Here is a 21,270-nt window from a genome sequence, read left to right as displayed (position 1 = left end):
TCGTGGCCCCTCTGGATTCTGCCTTGTTAACGAAGGCAATCTGTAAAAATTTAAGTTGCTAAAACGTTGAGATCCTACTTCACATAGTACAATCTCACTCAAATTTCCATGTAGATACAGTAACTCTCTTGTATTCGCTAGGGTATTAATAGGATGACAATCTTTAAAAAGAAGTGTGGGTTTAATACACTCAGACAACTGGGGTGTATTTTTTTTTTAATTTGATTTATATGCCGCCCTTCTCCAGAGACTCAGGGCATCTTACAATGCGTTAAGCAATAGCCTTCATACTTTTGTATATTTATACAAAGTCAGCTTATTGCCCCCACAAACTGGGTCCTCAATTTACCTACCTTAGAAAGAATGGAAGGCTGAGTCAACCTTGAGCCTGGTGAGATTCGAACTTACAGTAATTGCAGACAGCTGATGTTAATTACAATGCTATCAGTCTGCTGAGCCACCAGGCCCTTGAATGTATAATTATTAGGGGTGTATAATAATTAGGTAAATGAATGTACAAGTATTGCTTAGCAAGACACTTACAAGGAACTGTGCTAGTCACATAAATAGCACAGGAAAATGGTAGATAGTAACATACTAAGAAGTAAAGTCAAACTCACTTCCTGGAAATGTACACGGATATAGCCATGCAATTTTCTTGGAATAAAATGGGAATTAATCTCCTCAAAAATTTCAGCAATGGCAATCTAGCCTACAGCATTTGTCTTTTAGGCTTGTGTCTATTTGGTTTTTTAGATCAATCAAAGTTGATCAGATGTTGCCTAAAATGCTTCACTAATGTAAAGACAACTAATAAGCAAAAGAATATTGATACATAATTTATACAGTTTTCAGATAGCACCAACCTAAAGTGATATTTTAATGACCACCTACCCTTTTAAGAACTGGAGTAAATTAATAAACTCCAACTCCAAAAGCCAAGTTCAGTGCAATATGTAAATAGTACACAAAGGACAGCTAAACCCATTCTTGTAATACAAAATTTAAGCAGATGCTTAAATTTAGAGTAAACAAAAACTAGAGACAATTTCTTTTCCATTGCAGAAACAAGGTCAGCTATCTCCCATATTAATCTCTCTGAAATTAAGCCAGGCTCCTTAAAATGACTTGGCTCATAAATTCCACTTTTGACCTTCAAAGGAAACTGTTTCAAATCACTTGCTCATTTCACTCGTTTTCTCTATCATTACTTTTCTGGGTAGAAATTCCAAACCCAGACTATTAGAAAATATCTCTACTAATGTCCCCAAAAAAGAATTGCACCAGCTGTAGAATTTCCCTTTATGGGACTAACATATTGTCTTAGCATTTCTCCTTCCTGGCCTCCTGGAAAATATTAATTTGTTATAAGTATTTGAAGGAGTCTGCTCAGAATCTGCAAATCTTATCTGCTAATCAACTAGAAGGATCTAGTTTTGTTAGAGCAACAATTTGAAAATATCTGCCTAAAGGAACACTGATGTGTGTATGAGTGAGAGGGAGATACTGAATGTGTTTTTAGAGAAGACAAAGCAGTCTGAAGAGATTAGTGGTAATCCCATGGACTCTGAACTGCAAACAGAAATTAATGAAGGTGTGCTAAATTCTTGATTTCTATATTTAGCACCAAAAACCCAAGTGGAATTGTCCGACATTTTAGTTTTCAGAGGAAGAGCCCATTGTGACTGTTTCTAAGAAGGTGATACAATTATGGCTGATGCTGGTGAAATATTTTTGAAGGTGATTTTTGTTAAGTATAGTTTCACTATGGATAGGATTGGGTTGGTGCTTCTGGCATAGATGCAGATTAGGCATCCATGAGCAAAGCTGGAAATAATTACACTCCTAGCTGTCAAGCTGAAGGACATTTTCCTCTATTAAGAATTAGTGGAACTCTACAATTGCTTAAATCACCAGTCAGGAGTAGCTGGGAAATTACAAACCTGTCAGCATAATGACCATACTGGATTAAGGCATCTAAACAGATTAGCAAGCAGCACATTTATCAGTGTTTAGATAAGGATGCAACAATTCACAGGAACCAGCATGGGTTTGTTCTCTCTCTCTCTCTTTGACATGTGCCTTCTAATGCTCTTTCATAAAATATGGAATAGATGATACTATTGGGAAATGGACTCACTATTGACTAAATTACTAAAGTATTTATTAATGTCTCTATTTAAGATGCAGTGGAATTGCTGAATGGAGTGCCATTGGGCTATTCTGTCCTCAGCTACTCAACATTTTTATCAGTCACCTGGAGTTAAGGGAATACTTATAAAGTCTGCAGATGACACAAAATTGGGAGGAGTGGTTGAAATTTTAAAAGATCCAAACAGTCTTGAACAGGGAGCTGATAGGAATAGGGTAGAAGATACAAAATGGGTATGAGAAATGTAAGGCGCAAATATAGGAAGGAGCTTCGTAGTCATATATTATGAAGGGGATCTGAGGGTCCTTGTTGACTAGAAATTAAAATTAGCCAGCAGTTTGATGCAGATGCTAAAATGATAAATGCTGCATTAGCAGAAACATAAGAGTCCAATTTGCTGGAAGAAATTGTGTTGTGTTTTAGTTTCCAGCCTCCAGAAATTGTGTCTGATCCTGAGCACCAGGCTTCAATCAGATGAAAAACTGGAGAAAATTCAGAGGGGAGTTGTTGAGATGGAGAAAGGTCTGGAAACCAAGCCAGAGGAAGGGCAAAAGATTTGGATGTTTTTTAACCTACAGAAAAATGACCAAAGGCAGATATGCTCCCTGTCCCGTTCATGTCGGAAGCACCATTTAAGGCGCTTCTGGGTTGAAAGGATTAGCCGGTGATAAGGCAGGTATGATTACAATCTTCAAATATTTTAAGAGTAACACAGAAGGAGTGGACTTTATTGATTTAGAGGGTAGAATTAAAATCAACAAAGTACAAGAAAAGATGTTCATAGTTGGATATCAGGAGGAGCATCTTGATAATACCAGTGGAAGCCAGTGGAAGAGGCTGCTCCATGACATACTGAGTTCTTTTTTTATTAGAAGTCTTCAGGGAGATGATAATCTTTTGCACAATTTGCAAAAATCATCTGTAGAGAATCCTGCACAGAGTATGTGAGTGCATGTGTATGCAAACATTTGTGGACTAGATGAAATATTTGTCCTCTCCTATCTCTGATTCTAAGCATATAAATATGAAAGGGCAATGTATTTGCAAGACTGCATTTAAGTTATGGACCAAAATCTTATTAGCCAAATCAACAGGTTGTAAGATTAAAACTTCTCTATTATGACATCCATGGCAACATATTTCCAATATGCACATTCTAGAAAAAAAATATTACACACTTTTTGTTTGGCCTTTATCAATCATTCATGAAAGCCACAAGAAAAACAGGTTCTATTCCTTTAATAATACATTTCAAAGCAATCGTGTATCTTTAAATATTAAAATTTGCAGATCCATTTGAAATTTACCCTTGATTTATTTTATCAGTGTTTTTAGTGATGAAACAGCCTTTTAATTAACAGCTGTTAATTTATTAGTAAGATATTCACTGACAAAGTTTTGAAAGATAACATACAAAAAATAAAAAAGGTTACAAATCACTAGGGTTTTTAAAAAGTACATACTGTATTTCCTAGTTATTCTGAACTATTGAAGTACTTTCAAAGTCTCCTTGTTTTTTCAAGCTATTCTGCAACGTCTTTTGCAGTCTTGCTATGTTGGCATCCAAGGCTGCTAATCCATTTTTGAAGTCTTCTTCATCTCTGGATGTGAACGTTGAAAAGGAAGATATAGTCCACTCAGATTTTCCTGACATCCAGTCAAGAGTTGAAAAACTGGAGTCAGAAGCAGAAATTCCAGGGTTCTTCTGCCCATTTCCTTTTTGAGCATAACAGTGTTTATCAGGCTGAAGTCTGTCTGGATTGTTCAAAATCACATTAGCAGACCCATTACTTCTTTCTTTTGGCTGCATTTGGAGTCTCTCGCTTTCCAGCTTCTCTATCCTCCCCAGAGTTTCAGATTTATTTTCAACAGTCATTTTTCGACCAAAGCTACCATAGAACTTATCACCGATCTTGCTGTTGCTCAGCATCCCAACCTTGCTTGGCTGCTTAGAGCCACACTCCAGTTTGTGGGGAATCGGGTTCTGTTGTATGACTGTTTTCCTTTCAGTTGTTGTGACTGGTTTCTGAGATGGACTGCTACTCAGTGGAATGTAAATAGTCTCATCCAGCTCAGGACCCCCTAAAGTGCTTAAGCAGCTGGCTGCTTCTGCATCAAGCTTTTGGAAGACAGAAAGATTTCTTGAAGCCACAGTTTCCTCTGCTACCACCTGACTCTCTTGGGCAGGATGCTCATCTGCCCTCACATCAAATACTTGCTTGGGCTCTTGTATCTCACCCTCACTTAAGAGGGGCTCCATGTTGGTCAGAACAGGATCCATTTCTAATTTTTTTAGATAGTTTATTATGGAATCACTTAGAGGGTATGCATCAGGCTGCAATTGTTTCTCATGAATTTCCAAGAGAGCTTTCGATAGACTGCTGACTTGTCTGGGCTTCACCATATCCCCAGTAAGGTCTGACAGTAGTTTGGACATACTCCCTTGAAGGGCCCTGTAAAGCACAGATGTCAAGACATGATGTCAAAATGAGACAAAGGTGTAAAGGCTTGTACATATCTGAAAAGCCAAGGTACAATCTTAGCACCACTAATTAGGCTCATTTCTGAATAGATATGTATTCCAGTAGGGTATAATCTAATTGATACTTGAAGTATCAGGGCATCTAACTCTAAGTACATTCCATTGAGGAGAACTGGAAACCATTTTACAGCCAGGGCTGCGCTTTTCTTTCTATCTTCCCTCATCTTTAAGGGCTGGAGAAAATGTATTCAGAGATGCCCAGATGGTAGCGGTTCTCCAGCCTTGTTTTGCTGCTTCATGGTATTGTAGTGCAAAAAATAGAATTTTAACAAAAATATTTTGCACCTTTTTGGAGCTAAACCACATAGGAGAATTTTCAGTCAATAATTTGTGGTTTTCCTGTTGAATGTTGGCCAGGCACTCTAGGTGCAAAAACATCAGGTAAAGGATTTATACTACTCACAATTCCCCATCTTTCTCATAGAACAATATATATTAGTCTATTTATTTATTTTATTTATCTTTTATTTTGCCTCTCCTGTAGGAGTTCCTTATCTAACATCTTAACACCACACCACCCATAGAGAATTACCTATGCTGATCTTCAAGAGAACAAAATAAGGTTGAAATTCAGGGTGAACCATGACTAGAAACAAGTTCATAAATTAGTTTATAAACCAGTTATGAAGACATGAAATGTTTCTGTTTTATTAAAAGGAATATACAAGTTAATCTGGTCCTTTAATCATATTTGGTTATGTATCTCACTATCAGATATAATTAAAGCCATTTTCCGTTTAATGCACATGCTTCCTTCAGCCTTTCTACTAGTCCTCTAGAATTGCTAATATTGTAACCTTTAGAATAGGCTTGATTAATATACAGTTGCAAGAAAAAGTATGTGAACCTCTTGGGAGTTTTTCACATACTTTTTCTTGCAACTGTATTCCCAATGTTTGAGTCAAAATAAAGAACTGTATGCAGGATCACTTCCAGAGAGGATTTTCCATCTAACTGGGGCTACAATGTGCACTGTGACAGCCTTGGAGAATTATAATACCACTTGACAGCATTAAGTAATATACCTCTATTGGAAATAAAATAGGGACTAAAATCCACAACGTAGTAGTATTAATATACACTATTATCACAAAAGTTTTCTCTTTTTCTCAATAAATTAGGTTTCAATTTTCTGCATGAGTCACTGCCACCACCTTGTGGCTGACTATTATATCAAGAATTCATATATTAGTAAAATAAGTAATATTTCCCATCCTCCACCAATAATTCTGAGATATTGTCCAAGTGTTTAGAATGTGAAATAAAGAAATCAAATATTATTCCATTTGGTAGCTTTTCCTTCCCCAAATCTAAATTTATTGAGGTATTCAATGTTTTTTCAAAGATGCATTTCTCAATTTATTGTTCTAAATCTCTGAGGCAGTGTACAATTTTGCTAAGTGGATTTGAAACACTAAGAGAAATAAACAAGGTTAACAGTACCAGGTCAATTCACGCAGTCTATTCACTTCTGCATCTCGCTGACGCAATGTTATCCCCAAAATCTGGTTTTCTTTCTCAGCGGCTTCTAACCTGTACTGGTAAGTCTTCACATTGGTCAACATTTCATCTGCTTCTAGAATATATTAATAACCAATGAAATTTAATTTCCATAATAATGCACAAAGATTGGAAACCCCCACCCACCCCCAAATTTGCCAACGTACACACCGATTTTGAGTTTGGTTGAGTCAATATCACACTGTTGTTTCTTTTCAAGCAGCTCTTGTTCTTTCTCGTGGATTTGTCTAGTTAGCCTTTTATTTTCTTCTTTTTGGCTTTCTAGGATTTTAATGAATTCTTCATTTTTATCCTGCAACAACTCAATGCTTCTCATGGATTCATTCAACTGACTCTGCAATGTCATATTCAAAGACTGGAGGGACACAACTATAGGAGGAAAAAATAGAGTTCTTTCAGAAATATGGTCCATGGACAAATATTTCACTTGTTTGACTGAAAAAAAAAAGGCACTTTCTTCTAACCTCTGAGATGTGTTACTGTAGGGCTCTTAAGTCTGAATGAAATACATTGTTCCAGCAATACACCTGACTCTAGACTTCTGGCATTTCAGAAGGCCGTGGCAATAATGAGTATTTGTTGCCTGGGGAGGGGGCAACTTTTAGCAGTATGTATCATAAATAATGAATTGCAGGCTCTTTTACGGTTGAGGATTTATGGTTGTATTTTATTGTTATTATATTTCTTGGTACATCACCTTACATTTTATGAGAGGGAGGTAGTAAAATAATATAAAATACTATGCAGCCAATATTTTATGCCTAATCTCTGGAATGACACAATTTGCCAATGACATTCAATGCAAGTCAAGACAGTATGACAAGTGACAATCAACTACTCTTTTTGCTATTTTCAATGCATCTTGCAGATATTCATATTCTGTATTACACTAGCAAGGTTTGTAGTCAAGGACTATAGTTACTCTGAAGGTAATTTATAAAAAGCTATTAGTAGATATTATTGCTTTGTTCATATCCAAACACAAAGAGGTTTTTAAACTGGGTGAAGAATAAGGTCATACCTGCAGTCTCTATTGTCTCTAATCATCATACACTCATCCAGAACTCTGAAGAACACTTGCTTTTACTTGATCTTGAGTATCTCTCTCTATACAACCCATAACTAGAAAACAACCCAGTCCCACTATGTTTGGCCAGCTGCCCTCACAGTTAGACATATATAAATACAGAATTCTTTGAGATCACTGAGATTCATGTAAATTAGGAAAAACAAGTGGGGCCAGAGTGTTAACTCCATTGTCTTTCCAATCTAGCTGAACCCTTAATAAAATATTTCCATCACCTTTGCAGAGAAAACACAATTATCATATTTGGAATAAAAATGCCGATTGGCCTTAAAATATGCCCTCAGTGCTACTGTGGGCCACAAACACGATATGAAGATAAAAGTGGGAAAGAGAGAAGAGGGGAACCGTGTATGATGTATGGCTTTAATGTAACTAGTATAATAACTACGTACAGAGAAGCACAGAGGATCAGTCCATATTCCAGAAAAGAAAAACCGTTTCTGGAAATATGTCAAAATATTTCCAGTTCTCAGATGCTATTGAAAGTGATTTTAATACATGCTTAAACATTTATATCTTGCTACTTACCTTCCAAGTTGCTATCCAGGCTATATTCCTTTTCAGCTCTGTTTTGTTCCTTCAGCTGTTGGTTCAAAATTCTCAATCGTCTACAATAAGAGGATTTTTAAACAAATACTTTCTTTGTTAACAAACAGATTTGTTACTTGGATGCAGCTTTAAAAGTGGCCCCCCAAAGCACTTTTTCCTCACTTTGACTGAAAAAAGGTAAAGTTTGCCCATCCTGAGATAAACTTTCTTTCTGCAGTAATCACCTTCTTTTGGCAGAAAGCTTCCATTGGGATAATTGGCCTGTTCATATTAAAATCCTGCCTCCCATTTTCTAGTGCGGTTGTATTAAACTCTCCCAATCCACTTAAAGGCCTGGATCCAATTGAAATGACCCACTTCTTGAGTCTGGAAGCGAACCATTTCCTAACTACTTGAGTTAAGGAAATCAAGCCTGTTCTTGGTGGATGGAATCTCCTTGTGGCCTAAATTCCCTTTCTCCATCAGATATGTGTGTGGGTGTATAACTGAGAAAGCGATTAAAGTCCAGCCACTGCAATGACCTTCCTCCCCACCAGCCCACACTTCAAACCAAAGGTTTAAAAGAACCCTACTCCTTTATCATATAGGATCTATTTCAAGTCTTTCAAGAAAAGTAGAATCGGCTATCCACTTGCAGATGGAGAATATTATTCTCCCAAATCTTAATGCCCATTCTGTTGTCATCTTCAGATAGCAGTGACCCTGGTGTCTCCCAAGCCTGATGGCAACTCCCTCTAAATCTGACATGACTGGTGCTTGGATGCTCACTCACTTCCACGATGTTCCCAAAAGTTGGAAATGTTATGTTGGAAATAACCTCTTTGAAAGCAGTCTGATTGGCATTCACCCCCACCTTGCTCTCCTTCCATCTTCCTGAGCAGCTGCTGGACTATCCAATTGGGGCCTGAACAACTCTATCTCCATGTTCTTGTTACTTGTCTGGAAAGTTAAAACTGCAGCAACTTGGGTGGTTCACTACAAGGATGATTCTGAACTAAGGACAGACCTCAGTCATTGAATGCAGTGGTGCCGCTATTCTTCTCACCAGCATAATATATACAGTCAAACACCAAAGGCTCCCACCCCATTTATCGCATATCTACCATTGTCAAAATGTGCCCTGGATTCAGTTTTATTCTGAGAAGAGGAAAATCAGGGAGTAGATTTGTTGCTGTGCTCAAGAAGATATGAATTCAGTCCAGATGTGATATTTGATTTTCAATTTTTAAAAAGTGCTTGACATCAAGCCAAAATAGCAAAGTATTTATGTATTCAGAATCCCAACACAATGCTCACTGTAGTATAATTAGACTGAGTTTGCAATCTGGCGAACCACCACTGTCGCCTTAAGTACCATGTTTTTCTCTTATTTACTGACCTGCGCAACTGGGCGTTTTCACTTCTGAGAGGCTGAAGGGCAAGTGCTATTTCAGCTTGTACATTTGTATTCTCAACAGCTGCAGGCAAGAGTGATGTGGTGTCATCTATTTCATCTAGCACCCCTAACGTTTCTGAATCTTCGGTGAGAGAGAGGAAAACAAGAAAAAATGTATTTTCACAGATATCCAAATAGCCATTCTTCAGAAAGTATTATTGTAGACAATCAAGTTTATCATCCTAATATGAACAGGCTGAGCAGGTTTGCAAGGGCATGATTCTTGGCATCTGTTGGGTTTCTCCATCAACTGCCATTTAAAATATGAAAAACGGGGCCCACTCTTCAAATAGGTTGCTTTAAGATGAAGACCAAGAAATGTGACAGATTTCATTTATAGCATTGACAGTTCTTATTTGAGGCTTCAACACTCCCTCACTGCCTTATACTTTTTATTTCAGAATGGTAAAAACATCACAGAACTGTGACTTCTTGAACAAAATGTAAGATTGGAAACATGACCCAACAACATAGGCTAAAATCTCAACAGTCTTTACTTCTATAATGATTCATTTTTGTAGACCATGAAAAACCAATGGGAAAGTAAAGGTGCATTCAAAAGTGCAAAAGTTCAAAATCTTTGTTTTGGTGATATAAAATCCTCATGGTTCATTGGTTTGCCCAGAGCAGGGCAAGACAGGAGCAAAGTTAATGTTTGTAATTGCCTATTTCCAATCCTCATCAAGTTTTTAAAAATGCTGCAATTGTCATATTTACTAGAAAGTGATTTATGATGGATGGATTTAAACAAGATTATTAAATCAACAAATAACCCAAAATTATTTTGGTAAGATTACAAGTAAGTAATCTCAAAATAAGGAAATCAAATTAGGAAAGTTAAACTGAAGTTTATTTTGCATTAACAAATTTGTGTTTCTTGATGCAACAATATGGGGTAGATTGGGCTAAGCGGTCACGATTGGCCTAAAGGCACTCACAGTGCTTCCCTTTTGAGGATGGACTTTAATTTGGATCTCCCTGATTTTAGTACAACAACTTAACCATTACACTGGCTATTTTGCTGCAAAGCAAGATAAAAATGATCAAAGACTATGTTTAATCCAGAATGCTAACTTATCAAAAGATTCTGCTGTTTAATCAGTGTTTGTTTTGAGGTTATCATGTTTGGCAGTATTTTCTACTCACATTAAACTGAGCACTTTTTCTGTGGTAAGTGAGTTGCTCTCATATGATGATGACAATATCATTATCATTTTATCTCACCTTTATATAAGCAGTGAACATCTCTAATATAGGTAGTCCTCAACTTGCAACAACAATTGAGCCCAAAATTTCTGTAATTAAGTGAAATATCTGTTGAATTTTGTCCCATTTTATGATCTTTCTTGCCACAGTTAAGTGAATCACTTCAGTTGATAAATTAGTAACCTAGTTGTTAAGTGAATTTGGCTTCCCCACTGTCTTTGCTGGTCAGAAGGTTGCAAAAGGTAATCACATGACCTTGGGACACTGCAACCATCAGAAACATGGACCAGTTGCCAAGCATCTGAATTCTGATTATGTGATCATGGTGATGCTACAACGGTCGTAACTGTGAAAAATGGTCATAAGTCATATTTTTCAGTGCCGCTGTTATTCTGAATAGTCACTAAAAAAACTGTTGTTAAGTCAAGGACTACTTGTACTCCTGCGTATTTTCTCCACAATTACCTTGTGAGCTAGATTGAATTAAGGGAGAGGGAGAGAAAGAGAGGGAGGGAGACTGACCCAAAGTCATCCAGCTGACTTTCATGCTTAAAAAAGGGCTAAAACTCAGTCTTTCCTGGTTTCTAGGCCAGCACCTTAGCTACTACACCATGAGCACCTTAAAACCATCTCTAACCAAGTCAGCAAGTGACACTACTAGGCCACCTGGGGACTGATCATATTCACATCACAAAGTGTCCCTCCCAGCAAATCATAATAAGAACAATCATATTACCACGGTCAGTTAGCAAGGCCTTGAGCTCTGCCAAAAGATACTTCACAGTTTTTACTTTTTGGACTCTTTTCTGCGGGCTGTTGTTTTGAGGCTTTAAGATTTCTGTGCTGAAACTAGTTTGGCAGCTTGTATCTCTCACAGGTGCCATATCAATGCCATCTAAGGTATCCTCTTCACTTAAAGTGCCTTCATTGTATTCTTCAGATATCTCTGGTTCTTTGGAAATGGGTGACTTGGATTGCACCGGGTTAACATCTGGGCAATTTCTGACAGCCTCCTTCAGCTCACGCTCCCTTTCCCGTGCCTGCAACAGAGCCAGCTGTGCCTGAATGCATCTGATCAACTCTGCCTCATTAAACTGTTCTTCGTGATTTCCTTGTGACATGGCCTCTCTGCCAGGAGATGGAGCGAGGATGGCTGAGGATGGGAGGTTGCTTGGACCAGAGGGAGCCACGTGGGGTGGAGCAGAGCACAAAGCTGACGGTTGCGTCTGAGCCACAGAAGCGGAAGTCCTTAAGCCTCCGGATACAAGGACCGGCCCCATTCGTGAGACACACTGGCTGCAGGTGTCCACAGGAAGGCCCTGTGACAAGTATACATACAGAAGCAATGTTCTTCCATGCTGAAATCATATTGAACTTATATTCTTGTAAGTTAATTACAATTCAAATTACATTCTTACAATTAACTACAATTTTAAAAGGGAATGGAGTGTAAGGTTTTCCCCACCTTAAGAACCTATTGCATGAGCAAACAAGTTGGTATTAAACAATATGACAACTGTCCAATACCCAGAGAATAATGCATGCTAGGAGACAGTCTTCTTTAGTAACTAATTAAACTTGGTAATGTTCAATAGTAGAAATGGCAAATATGTATGGGAATTTCAATACTGTTGCAAATTAAAGAGAACTTTGAAAAATGCTGGTTCTTCTACAATAGCACAACATTATCTTTTACTCGTGTGTACAACAAAGAAAAAACCAATGACTTGATTTTTGTCTCCAGGGCAAAAATAGATGACATGGAATAGAGAAAATGGGAATAGGCAAGTGTTTTTTTTAAAAAAATAGTTTTGCTATCTCTCCCCCATTTCCTTCAATTGTAATGATCAGAACTGAAGAGGCAAGAAAATTTTTACAAGAGGTAACCCACCAATTCAATTTGCGCATCTTTGAGAAGTTGCAGAATTTAGACAAACTGGGGGGGGGGGGCGGGAAGCAAACACTCAGGAACAAATGAATAAATACAAAGGGCCTCAAAACAACTTAGGTACTGGGAACAGCTGGATTTCTGCTTAAGAGAGCATGTTGAATTTAAAATAAAATGTATCCCCGTTGCTTCTCATCTGAAGATAAAGATACAGTATCTGCTCAACTTGTGGACCAAAGTCCAAAGGAACTAAAGTTCAAGTGCCTTTTTTCTTTACCCACCCCAAATTCAATCACAAGTTCAGTCATGACTAGTGCGCACTGCTTTACAGCAGTTCATTTTGCTCTTAGCAACATGTTTAGGATAAAACAGGGAAAATATAAATTTGACCATTTACTTCCAGCAGGGTACTTACAGGGTGAACGACAGAAGGATTAACTGTCTGCTGTGGGGATAGTGCTGGTGTGGAGGTAGGTAAATGGCTGTTGAATGCTGTAGCAGGTTGATATGCTGCTAAAAGGAGGACAATCAGCAAACAGTTAACAACACTAAGGTTAATTTGAACAAATGAACACAGTGCATAACGACAGCCAAACTGCCTCCCCACTTACCCTCTTCAGGAATGATGGAAAGTGGGACATCAGGCATATCGCTGGATTTCACTGGAGTGTGGCTATTTAACAAAGGCCTTTGGGACTGTGCATGCTCACACAATTTCTGGTGCATTACAGGAGAATGCTGAGTGCAAGGTCCATGAATCGATTTAACAACAAAGGCTTGTTTGGTGCTTAAAGGAGTTACATCTTTTTCAGCAGCAGTTTCATTACCTGAAACTATCTTTCTCTTTAACTCAGATGCTGGGGAAAAACAAACAAACAGAATGGAAAATATTTAGCTTGTTAATACCTTTAATATTATCCAGATGCAGAACTAATTGTTTGGGTTTGAGAATCCTGTTGTTGCAAGTTTTTTTTTAAATAAATACAGCTATGGATTTGTAGCTATGGTTAAAAAAGCTTGAAGTAACATGTTTATAAAGCAGAAACCATCATTAACTTTGGTAAGACATAAACCAAGAATTATGACTGTTATATGGTGATTTACATCTAGTTTAACATTCTCGCTTAACCCTTTCCGATAAATACAAAACATATTCAGTTGGTGGATGAAGGCACACATTCATGAAACAAGATTGTAAAAAAAAAAAAAAAACCCTTATCGAGTATTTTCAATGGTATGTTATCTATAGACAAAACTAGACATTCAGGTTTTGGAGGCAAAAATTACATCTTATAACTATTACGTAATTGAAGCAGAATGATGAATGAATGATGAATGAGATAAACGCATAGTTAAAAAAAATAAATTTAAAGAAAAAGTGCATACCTGTTTCTTTTTGCACATTTGCTGAAAGAGTTTTTTTCTTTACACCTCTCTTTTTAGCACCACCCATTTTATTCAGCAAAGGTATGGAAGCTGCTTTGAAAGTAGTTGTTTTCACTGCTTTTTGAGAGCTGCCCACCATTCCTAGCATCATTTGAAAAAATACCATTTAAGCCACAAGGTAAGCTATCAAAGATATGAATTTTATATTCAAGTAATGAAAAGGATCGTTACCTTGGGACTCATTCTGAAGAATGTCCCTTAACAAAGATGCACAGCGATCAAGGCCATGATGAATATTTGCAACCTCAGAAAAGATATTAAGAAGATTACAAACAGCAGTTTCTAGCATAGGAAGCAATTAATCATTAATTTATCTTTATTCTCAAAGCTAGTGAATATTCTAGCAATAAAAACATTCTTCCATTAAATTAGTTGAGTTCCAGGATCTGATTTTGATGAAACTTCAAATTGTTTATAGTATTCAGTAAGGAAAAGTGATAGGAAAAAAGAGCCAAACAAAGAATATTCATTTTTGGATTACTTTAATTCCTGTTTGCATGATTCTTTTATTTAGAGAGAGAAAGAGAATCCAATTATATAGTTGAAATCAAATGTTTAAGATTATGCAATCTAGAAAAGGGATATATAAATATTGTGTACTAAACAAAAATTTTGTTTAAAACACATGTACTAAATAAAAAAACCTCAAAATTCCTTTTAACACATGCATGTCTATTGTATACAAACAATTCTTAGTTATCCGTGGTATTCTCAGAGATTTTTGCCAAAATCCAAATTCAAAAACATTAATACTCTTTCTATCCTACTTCTAATTTTCACTTTTCATAAAGGACATATGTTGCAGAAACAAAAAGAGAGAGTGCAGTCTCTTAATTTAAACATTACCTTTAATTAAACCATTTTAATCAATGTACATCTATGATACCCTGTATGAGTTATAAAATATAACATAGATGAAAAGGTTGCAAACAAAATTCTCAGGATAGATTTTTGCATCACTTTCTCTTTTTACCTGATCCTCTGAATCTGTGGAATACAGGGAATAGCCATCAAGTTCTGTATATGCCACTTTTTTGGGAGCAATCCTGAAATATAGAAATGATATCCCAATAAATTGTTCAACAGGCTACCAAAGTATAGTTTGTAATTATTATAGAGAACCAGCTTGATCCAGTGGTTAAGACACCAGGCTAGAAAATGGGAGACTGTGAGTTCAAGTCCCACCTTAACCATGAAAGCCGTGTGTGTGTGTGTGTGTGTGTGTGTGTGTGTGATTTTGGGCCAGTCATTCTGTCTCAGCCCTACCCACCTCCCAGTGCTATTGTTCTGGGGAAAATAGGAGGAGGAAGGTGCGTTTGATTTGTTTGCCACCTCATATTATTTGTAAAAATAATAAAGGTGGGATTTAAATAAATAAAATAACATTTATTATTAGGAAATTAGGCATACTAAAATTCAATTGCAGAAGGAGCTCTGTAAGCAATTATATTAGAACAATAGTCTGAACTCTGAAGGTATTGTAATATCTTTTCAAGCATTCTACATTGTGCACTACATAAACACGCTTATCAAGAAGAGGACCATCTATAGCAGATAGTATTGTATACCTATCAAGATTTTCTGGATAGTTTAGAATCTTGAAAGGTACAGGTTTTATGTACATGGGAGACTCTTTACAGTCTTCTCCAGTTTGGTGCCCTGTTCTCAACATATATTATGATTGCATCTTTGCCAGTGTCAGTATAGCTAGAGAGGCTAAAGTTGAACAAGTTCTTCATCACTTTTATCACTTGGAAGAGCCACAAAGAAATGATGGGGCAAAATGTATTTTGTTAATGAATTTTAAGCCTTTGTTATCTACAAAAACTGGAATTTTGCTAAATAGGAACGATATCAGAAGCAAGCCTGGGGAAGTAATACTCCTGGAAATATTGTTGGATTTCATACTAGCATTTTAATCTAACACAGCCAATGATCAGGACACATAAGTATAGCTTCATCTCTGACCTAGGATACTAACAATTAGCTGCTTTACATGCCAATAATATCAATATATACTAATGAAGATTGTTGGTAAAAACTCCAGTGCATTCCTGGGACAGCAAAAGTGACAAATAAGCAAGCATTGGAGCAAATAAAACCAGACATATTCCTGGAAGGAAACATCACAAAATTTCACCTTACTTATTTCAGCTATGTCATGCCAACAAATTTATTAGAAAGGGCAGTTAGGCTTGGAATGATCAGCGAGGTTGCAAAAAACCATGGTAGCTAGACACCATCAAAGCTGACATTAGTCAGAGCATAAAAAAATTGAAAGAGCCATACAGGATTGGAAAATGTGGAAAGAGCTGATCCACAGAATTGCCAAGAATTGGACATGATTGAACAAATAGCATCATTATCATCATCATCATCATCATTAATGAAGATATTCTTACTGTTTTTTCCTGTTTGCCAGTTTAGTTGATCCAGTCAACCTTCCTGAAGTCAATGCCTGTTGATTGTATGAGAAGTGACTCATTTTCACATAAATTTTCCAACAAGACCATCACATCTGGTTTGCAAACAATGGCATATTTGTTTACAATGGCATAGTTATTTAAAATAAATATTTTATGAAGGAAAAATTCTATGCCAGCATAGTAAATAATTAAAAATGCATGGGTCTAGAGTGAAACATATGACAGTATAATAATGCAAAGTAACCTCTAAATACAACAATCTGTAGCAATTTAGCATCTCTGAATATCTATAAATATGGGTTAACTTAATTCACTTCTCAAGAGGGGATGAATTTAAAACAAGTTTCTCATTTTAAATTAACATATTTTCACAAACAGTATGAATAACAATATTTTGTATAACAGATATTACATATGAATTGGCAACCAAATTCCACTAAATACTCTATGCTACAACTAGAAATGTGAAGTCCTGTGGTGGGAGGGGAGGAAATATGAGGTAAAACAAAACCAAACCAAACCAAACCAAACCAAACCAAACCAAAACAAACCAAAACAAACCAAAACAAACCAAAACAAAACACAAGGAATGTGGTAAACGTTTCCTGAAATTTTCTTGGCCTTCATATTTTTAGCCTCAGAAAACAACTCTGCAATTTCTGATTGTTCAACTTAAATGATAGAGCTTGCAGTTTTCAAAATATGTGGTTGTACCTACATAGTGATATTCATATTAGATAATATGAAATTACCCAGAAAGGGAATGGTGAGCCTGATATGCAGATGGTACTAATGCCAGAATGTCACTCTGCAGATGTAGAAGCTGGGATTTAAAAGGCAGCTGGAAAGGATTTACTGTGCTTTTTTATATTGGCAATTCCTGATCTGAATGTAGATAAACAACACTTATTTTAGTTGAAATCATAAGTAGCATAAGCAGTACTATTTAGTGTTTCAACAAGTGGGATGTAAATGCCCTACAACCCTTTAAAAAGCTGTTTGTTTCTATCTTTAGTATTGACAGACTTAAGGATCCTGGATGAAAATATTTCAGGTTGTCCAAATGGTTCTCAGAGCTGCTCCTTTATGAATACATTAATAAATGTGATACAAAAGTGGTAAATTTATATACATGAACAGGGGTTTTACATAAAACTAAAGCAAACTTATAGAGCTTTTTAAAGTTGTAATTGTTTTGATATTTATTTTTTTTACTCTTTGTAAGCTGATCAGAGTTGCCTTATTGATGAGAGGCGCCGTCTAAATTAAATCAGATAAAGTCAAGCTTAATGAAGTGATGTGTTTCTGCAAGAGCTGGCTGCCTTTGTCAGGATGACAAAAATAGATTGGTAATGTCATGCCACGAACAGTGCCCCTTTTGTATAACTGTATCATGTCATGTCATGGACAAAAAGGGCAGTCACAATACTGTCATGGTTTTGCTGTTGTTGTGCCTAACTTAACCTCATTTCCAATGTGATAAATGCAATGATTTAAAGGGTCAAAAATCCACCCTCAGCCAAACAAAGTTACCAGGGACTTGGGAGTAGTCTGTCTCTGATCTCACAGGATTGTTGGGAGGTCCCTGTATAAAGTGGTCTGAACTACTGGTACCACTTCTAGATATTTGTCTGAATGGCCTTTCTCTGCTCCCCTCATTGTAGACACTAGAGATCAACACAGTTGTAGATTTTATTTTCTTTCTTACCAGAATCTTGGGATCCAACCAAAGGCAAGTGCCATATACTTGAGTCCAACAATTTGCTTCCAACTGGTGAAATTTCACAATCCTGGCCCAAAAGTCATTCCTGGTTCTTACAAATTGTCTGCACTTTAGCAACTCAAAGTTGCCGATATTAAAACAGGTGGAGTCAGAACTTTCAGTTGCTTAAATTTTAATCCCTCACTCCACACACACACACTAGTCAGTTTATTAATTTTATATGCCACACATCTCACTATTGAAGCGACCCTGAGTATCTTACAAAAATAATTCACCTTATTTTTACCATTATTATTATTTTTAAAAAGGTGTTGAATCCAGGCTTCCTCCTCCTGAAAAGAGACACTGCCTGCTGGAAGAAATCCAAGTCTGCATCTCACCCTAAACCCTTTAAAATTTTGTGTCATTTAAGGGCTTGCTTTTGTTTCTTTCAATCCTGCTCTAAGTGCCATATCAAAAACGCATTGCACACCCCATTCAGAGAGTTAACTGTTGCTGTTTCGGAGATTACCTTTCGTTCTCAAAAAATTGAATAGACTAGAGCTGGAAGGGACCTTGGAGGTCTTCTAGTCCAACCTCCTGCTTAAGCAGGAGATACTATACCATTTCAGACAAGTGAGTGTCCAGTCTCTTCTTAAAAACCTCCAGTGATGGAGCACCCACAATTTATGGAGACAAGTTAATTGTTCTGAACTGGTTAATTGTTCTCATTGTTAGGAAATTTTTTGTTCTAGGTTGCTTCTCTCCTTGATTAGTTTGCATCCATTGTTTCTTGTATTGCCCTCTGGTGCTTTGGAAAATAGGTTGACCTTCTCTTCTTTGTGGCAGCCCCTTAGACATTGGAACACTGCTACCATATCACCCCTAGACCTTCTTTTCATTAAACTAGACATCTACATCTGTCTGTCTGTCTCTCTAAAAAACTAGATATACATACCTTAATCATACCTAAGGTTAAGGAAAACCTAAGGAAAACACAAGATGAACCCCAAGTTCCCTTCTATATATTCTTACATATATAAAGAATAGAGTTAGAAGGGACCTTGGAGGTCTTCTAGTCCAGCCCCCTGCTCAAGCAGGAGACCCTCTACCGTTTCAGACAAGTGACTGTCCAGTCACTTCTTAAAAAACCTCCATTGATAAAAGCACCTACAACTTCTGAAGGCAACTTCTGTTCCACTGGTTAATTGTTCTGTCAGGAAGTTTCTCCTTAATTCCAGGTTTCTTCTCTCTTTGATTAGTTTCCATCCATTGTTTCTTGTCCTGCCCTCTGCTGCTTTGGAGAATAATTTGACCCCCTCTTTTTTTTTGTGGCAGCCCTTCAAATATTGGAAAACCCGCCACTCTTTCTGCAACCAAAGGGGGATGGGGGGGGTGAGAAAAAAACCAAAGCAAGATATGTCTAGCACATATTTCCTTGCACTCGGTAGAGATCTTCAACCACACTTTTTGTTTTTTTCCCCAAAACGGGCTTATTCTGCCCTGCAATTTCTGGCGCTTTTACCTTGTGGTGCTTCAAGCAGCCCGGTCTCGCCATCCTAGCTCCTGGTGAGGGGGGGGGGGGTTCCCGCGAGGTCGCGCCGCGTCCCTAGACACGATGGGCAGCCCCAACGGCTCTTCGAGGGGGGGGGAAGGGCCTAAGGTAGGCCCCGCCCATTTCCCCCCATCGTCATTACGAGACGGCGGCCGTCGGAGCGGGAACGGGGCGAGTGGGCGGGGAAATGGGATTACGCGTGCCGCTTATTGGTGAGAAACCGCGGTGACATTGGGCCAATAGAAGCAGCGGTGTGCAAACTCGGTGTGGCTTAGTTGAATTTCTTAGCGGGTTCTGGGCGGTTCCGATTGCAGTTTTAGAGGCGGTGGCTTGTCCGTCCTATATATGATAGGAATATGAATTGTCCGGCTGAATATATATGGATGGATCTTGCTGTTATGTAGAGCCACAATGATTCGTATGTGTCCATTGAAAAACGATAGAAGTTCACGTCGTAATGCACTGAATGGCTGCAAAGCTATGGAGGTGCGAAATTTTAGGAAGAATTCAGTCGGGCTACTGCAGTGGGAAATAAAGTTCAGCATGCGAACATGCTGTTTCCCTTTAAGGGGCCAGGACGTCGTTATCCTTTGCCAAAAGATAAATTAGGTTGTTATCCAAAGCTGGGTTCTGTTGCTGTATGCTGTTGATTAGTGTACATTCAAAGTGAAAATAAAGTTATTCTAAATCTAAAGGCGGGTTCATACGTTTCAAAGTGCTTCCCTTAATTAGATTAATCCAGAAAGCAATTCTTTCCAATATGTAAAATAGAGTGGTTTTGCTAATACTGAAACATACCATAAGATTGGTTTACCTTTTGTTAAAATCTAAATTGTCAGAGAACGTTTTTCTTAATGTTTCCATCTAAGCTTTTGGGGGGAAGTTTGGAACAAAACGGTGTGTTCAAAAGTTAAATGTGCCCTCAAATCAAGCTTGATGCCTAGTGATTATATCCATGTGGATTTTTTTGACAGCATTGGGAAATTGGTTTGCCACTGCCATTTTGGGGAATATTTTTTTGAACTTCCCAACAATGCTGGAATTCCCCATCTAAATACAAGTAATGTTTACTAATGCTTAACTTCTGAGCTAAACCACAGCCAGAGTGTTAAAATAAATAGTGTGCAAGTAGATGGCTGTAGCAGCAGTTCTTGAAAGGTTAAGCAGGTTAGATCTGGTAAGCTTGTGGATAGACAAACCCCTAGCAATGAGGCTGTAGGCTACAAAGTTGAAAAAAAAAATATTCTGGAACAATGCAGTGCTAAACGCACATCTGAACTGCAGGGATGTGTCCATGAAGTCACTAGGAATTAAGCTTGACTTAAGGGATTTTCCTTTTTGCAGATGAATCTGTTTCCTTTCATTATTGACTGCCCCTTTTACTAGCAGACCACAGAAACTGATCAGGTGTCAGCAGGAGCACAAATGTGTGTGGTTTAGTAACTCAGATTCACCATTTAAGGAAGGGTCTAATGTGAATGAAATATCCCAAAGAAAGAAATGAAGAATCAGTAGGGATGATATTTCAACACCAAAAGCTTAAATCCGTACCAGTAGATATTTGCTGACACTGCTCCCTTTCTTTAGCAATTGACTTTGAAGAGAAGGAGCAGATACAAGCTGGTGTCATAAGTAGAAATAATGGGGTGGCCTTGCAGACACACATCGGGTTGTATCTGACCAATACCCACTCGCTCCAAAGAGGTCTGTATGAGCAGATTGTGTCTAATGCCATTAAATCCTTTATTAGTCTTTCACTGC

At 37.5% G+C, this 21,270-nt stretch overlaps 1 protein-coding gene across 1 annotated transcript; it reads right to left on the bottom strand.

Moving 5' to 3' along the window:
• Positions 1-3,466: 3,466 nt before the first annotated feature.
• Positions 3,467-19,525, bottom strand: CCDC14 (coiled-coil domain containing 14). The gene is made up of 13 exons (XM_070957080.1): positions 19,480-19,525; positions 16,229-16,284; positions 14,800-14,872; positions 13,998-14,070; positions 13,767-13,907; positions 12,992-13,237; positions 12,796-12,893; positions 11,229-11,811; positions 9,230-9,368; positions 7,831-7,910; positions 6,366-6,584; positions 6,138-6,270; positions 3,467-4,605 (listed from the first exon to the last, which is right to left on the bottom strand). Exons 1-13 carry the CDS (start codon positions 19,510-19,512, stop codon positions 3,624-3,626), a joined length of 2,856 nt encoding a protein of 951 aa, XP_070813181.1. The 5' UTR covers positions 19,513-19,525; the 3' UTR covers positions 3,467-3,623.
• Positions 19,526-21,270: the final 1,745 nt, after the last annotated feature.

The sequence above is a fragment of the Pituophis catenifer genome, unplaced genomic scaffold, assembly GCF_029215685.1.
Source record: "Pituophis catenifer annectens isolate HBS135680 unplaced genomic scaffold, rPitCat1.0.hap2 SCAF_1, whole genome shotgun sequence".
Taxonomy (NCBI): domain Eukaryota; kingdom Metazoa; phylum Chordata; class Lepidosauria; order Squamata; family Colubridae; genus Pituophis; species Pituophis catenifer.
This window is presented reverse-complemented; position numbering and strand designations above follow the sequence as displayed.